The 8419-nt window shown below is 55.6% G+C and overlaps 1 protein-coding gene across 1 annotated transcript; it reads right to left on the minus strand.

The window, feature by feature from the left end:
- Nucleotides 1-4833: 4833 nt before the first annotated feature.
- Nucleotides 4834-6331, minus strand: POU3F2 (POU class 3 homeobox 2). The gene is given in 2 exon segments (XM_032683982.1): nucleotides 4834-5875; nucleotides 5878-6331. Coding segments are annotated over 2 exon segments (1305 nt in total). The 5' UTR covers nucleotides 6245-6331; the 3' UTR covers nucleotides 4834-4937.
- Nucleotides 6332-8419: the final 2088 nt, after the last annotated feature.

The following is an 8419-nucleotide window of genomic DNA, read 5'->3' on the forward strand; positions in this document are numbered from 1 at the left end:
TCTTTCCAAACCCCGGCCCCCCATTGCTCACCCTCGGGAAAGACGGCGGGGCTAGGAGGCAGCGGGAGCGCCACAGGGAGGGCAGCACCGACCACCGCCTCTCGTCCCTGCGGAGCCGGGGATGAGGGGGGAGGTAATCAGGATTCAAATGTTTGGGAATACACAGTCTCCTTCCGCCCTCCAGTTTCGGCCTCCACAAGAGAGCGCGAGCCGAGGAAGTAGGGCTTTTCTTGTTGACATCTGACCTATGACAGAGTGTCCCTGCTGGGAATGAGAGCGGGGGAGCCCGGAAAGCAACCGCGTACCCTGACATCCACCTGCAGAAGGAGCATCCTATGGCTGCTCCATTTCCACCTCTCCTTTCTCTTAAAAGAGAGACTGAAGGAAACAGGAAGAATGACCCCCGAACAGGCCGACCTCCCCACAACCAGTCCAGAAGGGCGAGCGAAGTCGCTCCCATAAGGTCAGCCCCTTGCTGGGCAAAGAGCCCCGGAGGAGCAGCCCGGGGCCTTCCGCCGAGCAGCGGCCGGTCGCGCTGTCCCGCCGCCGGCTCTCGGCGGCCATCACCATCCATCCAAGTCACCTCCTGTCCACCCGACACGGGAGCGCTCCCCAATAGCGGGTCCCTGTCGTCAAAGGCGAAATATTCCCTGGGCGCCCACCCGAGTGTCCTGCAGAGGGCAGAGGCTGCTCGCTTTCCGCAGCCCGTTCCGCGGGCTATTGACCAAGGACTTTTAAATCCATACCCAGCTTCAACATTTTACCCGTCAGCACGTCTGCGGTCACAAAACACTTCTTTCTGTCACTTCTCTTCGAAACTATTGATAAGATCATTTAGCTGAATCTGTTCGGGATGAGTGTAATATTGACTAGAAGTTAAAAAAGATGATTAAATCTAATAAGCCTAGAAACTATCGTGAACGGGGGGGGGGGGGGGGAGGAAGAGGGGGGGAGGAGAAGAGCAAGATATCTTACTTAGGAAACTGAGCCAGTCAAAAAGGACCTAAACACTCCACTGCGTATGCGAACACTGCCCAGCTGGATGTCACTCGCCAGCGCGCCAGTCCCGCAGGTGCCCAGTTGGGACTCCTCCGGGAAAAACCGACCAGGTCGTTACAGACACGGAGACGCAGACGCCTATAACGTGAGAGCCCCGGCCCCGTCGGCTCGGGGCCGTCGCCGCGGGGGCCGGGGCCCGGCTCGGCCCGGGGGTGCGCAGCCCCGCCGGGCAGCCGCATTCTTCCTCCTGCAAATGGTACTACCATCATTAAGCCCCGCCTTTTTGTTTTTCTTTTTTCTTTTCCTCTCTCTCCTTTTTTTTTTTTTTTTTTTTTTTTTAAGAATCAGACCTTAAATTATCAAGAAGACCGAGAAGAATCGAGTCTCTTCTCCACCATGCCTTCCGCCAGAATATGCAACCAACTTGAGGAGCAGATCTAGCAGATCTCCCCACCAGCATCAAAGGCAGGACACCCCTACTCACACAGAAATCAATGCTCCAAAACACACGGCTGCGGTTCATCTGTGGAGAGAGACATAATGAACACAGCTTCCGAGGCTCTCCTCCAAGACCCTGAAAGTTATGAGCATGGAACCTCTCAGTATAGGCATCAAATTTATTCCAAAAATTCCATGAAATATAAAGGAATGGCGGTGCTTTTACACAGAACTCAACTCAGTATAAGTACTGGGGTCTTCTCCTTCCAAATCTTAAGAACTATGCAAATCTGTGCTATCTTTAAAAATAAAATAACGATATTTCAATAATTAGAAGAAACTATGAAGGTATTGTGCATTTCTGTTTTATGTAGATAATAAAATATTACTTTAACATAAATATATAAGGATCTCTGCGTTTTTATTTTTCCCCACAAGCACATCCAAATGTACCAAAACAAAGTATTTTTAAAGAGACTGAACCAAAAAAAATTACATCCCATATAGATTTTGTTCACCTACTCATTTAAAGCTACAGAAAAACAGTTTCCAGAACCTGTTTGCTTTAAAAGAAATAAATATACATTGAGGCAGGCCACTTAAAAATGATATGAAAATATTTCCCTGGGTAGCATTTAAAAAAAAAGAAAAATAGACAAAGAAAACATTGAAACTATTTCTGCATTTCAAAGGACAAATATTAAACATATATACATAGTGGTAAGGTTTGCATGGTAACTTTTTCTTTTAGTAAACCTATTTGGAGTTTGAGGCTTTTTCAAACATCCTCTTGACTCCGTTTTCTGACCTTACACACGTATTAATAAGTGTCTGAAAGTTCATTTCCTGCCTTTACCACTGGATCTGCCCTGATCTGATTCACTTCACTAGGCGCTAGTCCTCAACACTTTAAATAACAAGCAGCTCAACAACAACAACAACAACAAAAAAAACCAAAAAAGAAAAACAAAAAAAAAAAAAAAAAAGAAAGAAAAGAGAAAAGCTTGGTGCCCGTATCTTTGTAACAATTGTTGGAAAACCAGGAAAAAGGTTAATGCATGTGCCTCTTAGAAATCATCATCTGTCTTACCAAGAAGAAAGAGAGAAAGCAAGAAAGAAAGGGAGAAAGAACAAGGAAAGAAAACTCAGTGTCACAGGCGTTTTAAAAGACAATGAGAAACATATTCTAAAGCCTTAGCTACTGAATGCAATATTTATAGGAGAGTTCTGCGAGAGAATGCTTCACTGTTTTTTCTCCATAATTGTCCAACACTCAACTAAGTAAACTTTTAGATTATAAAAATGCTTTGTCTCTATAGCACCCATTTGTGCTGACTAAACGATCCCTTTATGAATTTATAACTATCATAGTTTAAAGTTCCTCTAATGTATATGCATAGCTGCGTGTGTGCATAAGTACACAAACACGCACGCAGACACACGCACATACATGCGCTGCTCCAAGGTCCCGCTCCTCTGCTTCCCTTCAGAGCTTTTTGTTTTCCTTTTTTTTTCCCCTTTTTTTTTCCTTTTCTCCCCGTGGGTTTTTCTCTTTTTTTTTTTTTTTTGGAAGTTAACCATTTCCCATCAAGATAATGTCACGAAATGCACTTTAAAACTATTAACAAAGGGGTGGAAAAAAACACGGATTGAAAAATGGCATTTTTTTTCCCCACTTCATTTCATTCCCCAGTGAAAGACACAAGGCTGCCCAAGTTAAAACTGGTCCTTTCGTTCAATAAATTATACCACAATCTGACCAAAGGACAAGGGGAGGATGGGGAGGGAGAGGGGCTGGATACGAATAGAAAATAAAATACGAAAATTAAAAGTGGGAAAGAAACGCACACGGTCTCTGCGGAGAGGAGGGGGCAGCGTGTGTTTACAGGCAGTTGTAAGCACCCGACCCCCACCTCGGGCCCAGCAGCTCCTCAGGCTCTCCTCGGCTCTGCCTTAATGCGAAACTGCTCAATGAAAGAAAGTTTGAAGGGTGATACCGGCCGGGCTGCCCGAGCTGTGAGACTGGGGATGCCAAAGGCACGCACGCACGGCAGCCGCGGGGGGAGGAGGGGAAGGAAAAGGCGCTGAGGGGGCGGTGGTGGGGAAACTAAATAATCCCCTTTCCCTCTCAAGGAAGTGCCACTTTCTCCGTGAAAACTCTGGAAACATGTTGTTCCCTCTCCGCCTTCCCCACACCGGGCCTTGATCACCCACACTGACACAATCTGGAAGGATTGCACATATTTTTTTACTCCCCTTCTGGCTGGGCCTCGGCCCCTGGACACACTGCCTGAAAATGAAGTTTACTTTGTTGATTTGCATTTATTCTCCCTTCTCCAAACTCGACTCTTGCCATTGAAGGCATATATTAAGCAATTACGAGAGTCACGCCTCTGGAGAACAGAAGCTGGAGGTGCACATATTTGTGTATATATAGAGGTTATATATATGTGTATATATGTAAGTCTATGCATGCATGCATATGCATACATACATACACATATACTAATTCTTTTTGCTTCAGTAAAAGGAGAAAATAAGCGTTACACGTATTTAAGAAGACTTGTTTATAACAAAAGTTCACAAATACACATAAAGCAAAGGCTAAAACACATTAACATATCGTAGATCGGTCACTGGTTGACTAACGCTTACCGTGGAAAATGCAAGTCATTTGCAAAATTAAGGTCGGAAAGGAAGGGGGAAAAAAAGAAAAAATAAAGAGTTTGTTTATGTAAACTTCGATTTTCTTGCAGTGCAAATTGGTAAGGTTAAATACTGTCTACATCAAAAGGGATAGCTTTTCAGTTCTCTTCCTTTTTTTTTTTTTTTTCATATATTCATATAGGGGATCCACAGAAAATAAACACAGCAGCATGTGCCAACACCGAGCGACATTCCACAATGCAGTCTGCCTTTGTGTGGCGGAAGGGGGCTGCAGAGGGGACCCGAGGTGGCTGTGTCCCCCCTTCCTCTCCGCCCCTCCCCGGCAGGGCAGCGCCGCATGTTTTTGCCAGCAAGCGAGAGTTTTGTGCGAACCGCTTCGCCCTGCGCCTGCCCTGCCGGTGCCTGCCCCTGCCCTGCCTGTACCTGCCGCTGCCCTGCCGGTGCCCGCCTGCCTGCCCGTGCGCGGTACTCACTCCACTCCGGTGCACGGGCACTCGTCTGGAAAGGTCAAAATACGGCATCGCACCTGCTACCGTCTAAGGGGACAGTGTGGTGCAGTTGCTTTGTCTGTCTGTCTGTCCGCTGTGATTGGCGCTCGCCCTCTCCCTCGCTCGCTTTTTGTTTTGTTTTCTTTTTTTCGCGTTTTTTGTTTGGGTTTTTTTTTGATTTTTTGTCTTTTTTAAAGATAGGAGAAAATAAAATAATTAAAAAAAAAAGAAAAACAAAAAAAGAAAAAAGAAGGACAATCAAAAGTTGGGGGAAGGAGAGGAGGAGGAGGAGGAGGAGGAGGAGGAGGAGAGGAGGAGGAGGAGCCGGGCGCCCCCGCCGTGAGTTCACTGCACGGGGGTCTGCACCCCGTGGTGCGGCGGCGTGTCCCTGCTGGCCCCGTACACGTCCTCGGCGCCCGGCAGCGTCCCTCCCGGGGGAGTCATGCGCTTCTCTTTCTGTCTCCTGTTACAAAACCACACTCTCACCACCTCCTTCTCCAGCTGTAGGCTGTCCGCGAGCGAGGTGATCTCCTGGGCGGAGGGCTTGGGGCACTTGAGGAAGTGGCTCTCCAGCGCGCCCTTGACGCTCACCTCGATGGAGGTGCGCTTTTTCCGCTTGCGGCCCTGAGCCGCGATCTTGTCTATGCTGGTGGGGCTGCCCGAGGAGGAGTCCGCTTCCTCCAACCACTTGTTCAACAAAGGCTTCAGCTTGCACATGTTCTTGAAGCTGAGCTGCAGGGCCTCGAAGCGGCAGATGGTGGTCTGCGAGAAGACGTTGCCGTAGAGGGTGCCCAGCGCCAGCCCCACGTCCGCTTGGGTAAATCCCAGTTTGATGCGCCGCTGCTTGAACTGCTTGGCGAACTGCTCCAGGTCGTCCGAGGTCGGCGTGTCCTCGTCCGAGTGCGGGTCGTGGTGCGGCGGTGGCCCGGGGGGCGCGGCGGCGGCGGCGGACGGCGCCGGCCCGGCCGCCCCGGGGTGCGGGCCGTGGGGCGGCGGCGGGTGCTCGGGGCCGTGGTGCGGCGGCCCCGGCGGCGGCTCCTCGTGGGCGTCGCGCAGGCCGTGGTGGTGCAGCCCCGGCTGCCCGGCGCCGAGCATCCCGTTGACGGTAAAGCCGGGCGGCTGCGAGTAGAGCAGCCCCGCCTGCGCGCCGTTGGCCGCGGCCATGCCGGGCGGCAGGTGCGCCGCGCCGCCCGCCCGCCACGCCGCCGCCGCCGCCGCCGCCGCCGCCGCCGCGTGGTGCCCTCCGCCGCCGCCGCCGTGGTGCACCAGGTGCGGCGCCCGCCCCGGCGGCGGTGCTGCGGCGGCGGCGGCAGCTCGTCGCCGCGCCCGCCCGCCTGCACCACCGCCGGCTTGATGTCGGGCTGGCCCAGCGCGCCCGCCGACCAGGGCGCCTCGCCGCCGCCGCCGCCGCCGCCGCCCCCGCCGCCGCCGCCGCCGCCGCCACCGCCGGGGCCGCCGTGGGACAGCGCCGCGATCCACTGGTGAGCGTGGCTCAGCGGGTGCCCGTTGCTCTGCAGCGCGTAGTCCGCCTGCACCAGGGCGCCGGCGTCGCGGTAGCCGCCGCCGGGCTGCATGCCGCCGGGCGGCTCGGCGTGCACCATGGGGGAGCCGGAGGCGAGCAGGCTGTAGTGGTTGGAGGCTGCGGTCGCCATGACTCGCCGAGCCGCACTGATCGCGCCGGTTAAAGGCGCCGCGCATTTGACAGCTACTTTTTCGCCTCGGGCGCCGCGCGGCGCCCGCGCCCCCCCGGCCCGCGCGGCGGGGCCCACTGCGAAGGCACGCGCGGCCGCCCCGCCCCGCCGCCGCGCGCCATTGGCTCCCCGCGCCCTGACGGACGCGGCGCTCCCGGCGACCGCCGCCGCCACCGCCTGCCATTGGCGCGTCCCTCCGGCGCGGTCCCGCCCCCGGCCCCGCCCCCGCCACGCCCCCCGGAGCCCAACTCCGAGGGGGAACGGGGCGCGGGGGAGCGGGGCCGCGGGGCGGGGGGAGCGCACGGAGGGCAGGACAGGGGGCGCGCCGCCCCGGCCCCGCCCCGCCCCGCCCCGCCCCGCCGGCGGGAGGATGCTGCCACCGCCGCCGGTCCGCCCGCCGGCTCCTGTTGCTCTCACCCCACCGCGGGTCTCTGCGCGGATCGCGGCCGTGCCGCCCCGGAGCGGGCGATGCGGATCCGGGGGATACCCGCCTGCCCGCCCCCAACTTTCTCAGCGCCGCCTCGCAGCCAGCCCCGCCGGAGGGGCCGGGGAGCGCCGCGCCACCGGGGGCGGGGAGCCGGGACAGGGCGGCCTCCTCCCTGCCCGCTGGCCCTGCCCTCCCGCCACCCAGTGCTCTCCGGAGCGCCCCGCTTCTCCGGGGATGTCGGGGCTTCGCACCTCGAGGACTGCGGGGTGGGGGGTATTGTTCTGCTTGTCCCGTCCCTTGGGGATGGGATGCCTGCGGGACCGCCTCGACGGCGCTGGCGGCTCTGCGTTGGTGCGGAAGATTGGGGATGAGGGGGTGGTGGAGAAAGGAAAAAAAATAGGAAAAAAAGAAGGGGATAGGGAAAAAGAAAAAAAAAAAAAAGAAGTTGCGGCCCGGACAGGAAGCAAGGAGACCCTGGAACTGGATCCGGATTTCCTAGGAATGAGCAGCGCCCAGCTGGCCGCCGCGAAAAGAGTTCGCTGCCCATTTTTGAGCTGAAAGCCATAGCTTTGTCTCGAAAATAAACTGCTCACGGGGGTAGGTGCGCGTCGCAGGCTCCCGCTATCTTCATCGAAATAACACAATAGGGCGAACCGGGGAATTTATTACTACTAACAAGAAACAGCTTTCTTCTGCGAGTTGTTTATAAATCATCGTATTTAACGTGAGCGCTGGAAAGGCTCCTTGCCTGGAAATATTCCTCTGCGTGGGGGTGTGGAGGAGCGGGGGGATGGGCTCCTGCACATAAACATATACACAGCAGCAGCATAAACAGGATATCCAGTGCCCTGAGACAAGGGGCGCAGCAGGAGTTACCTCGTTTCGTTAGTTTAGCGGCATATCAAGAGCTCCTTCTGCCAGGGGGTGGGGAGGGGAAGGAAGGAGGGAGGAGAGGAGGAGAAGGGCACAAACTTTGTTCATGAAAGAGTGGAGATTCTTCCTAAGGGTTTCCCCTCCACCACCATCACCCCGCTTTTTCGAGGTGCAGGCGAAAGGAGGAACAATACTGCCTGCTCTGCAAGTGTCGCGGCGAAGGAAGTCAGTGCCTCTGAAGTGAAGCTCTGCCTTTTGTTTCCCGTGTGTAAACAACTGGGCACCCAGGAATTTTATAATTTGATGCTCATTTTCTCGTCTCTCTCCTCCCAATTAGGTGTAGACCAGTGAGTTGAAACAAAACAACAGGGCAAGTCCGCAGCAGGCTTCTGCCAAGGCATCGCGGGGACCGTCCTGGAAGAGCCGCCCCGCTCTCCGCGTCCGGGTCAGCCCTCCACCTCGATGCCGGGGCCACCGGGGCTCTGCCAGGGGCAGCTTTCCTGCAAGCCCGCCTCCAAGTCTGCTGCCAAAAGTTCGTGCGTGGACGAGACACGAGGGGCCACGCCACACGTCATTTTCAGAGCGAGGTTTTCACGTGGGTCCCTTCAGCGTGCGGTGCTCCCACAGCAAGGACCTACCCCGGTGGTCGTCCGACAGACCTCCCTTGTGCCCCGGCCCCACGGCGTGTGCGCCCCCCACGCACCGCCGGTCCCCATGGAGTGCCGGCATCACCGCTCTCCCCGCGGCTCGCCGGGACGAGGAGACGGGACACGGGTGTCAGAGAGATCCAACCAATACTTTTTTTTCTGAGGGGAAAACCCCTCCAGCCCTGCCCC

This window comes from Chiroxiphia lanceolata, chromosome 3 (genome assembly GCF_009829145.1).
Source record: "Chiroxiphia lanceolata isolate bChiLan1 chromosome 3, bChiLan1.pri, whole genome shotgun sequence".
Lineage (NCBI taxonomy): Eukaryota > Metazoa > Chordata > Aves > Passeriformes > Pipridae > Chiroxiphia > Chiroxiphia lanceolata.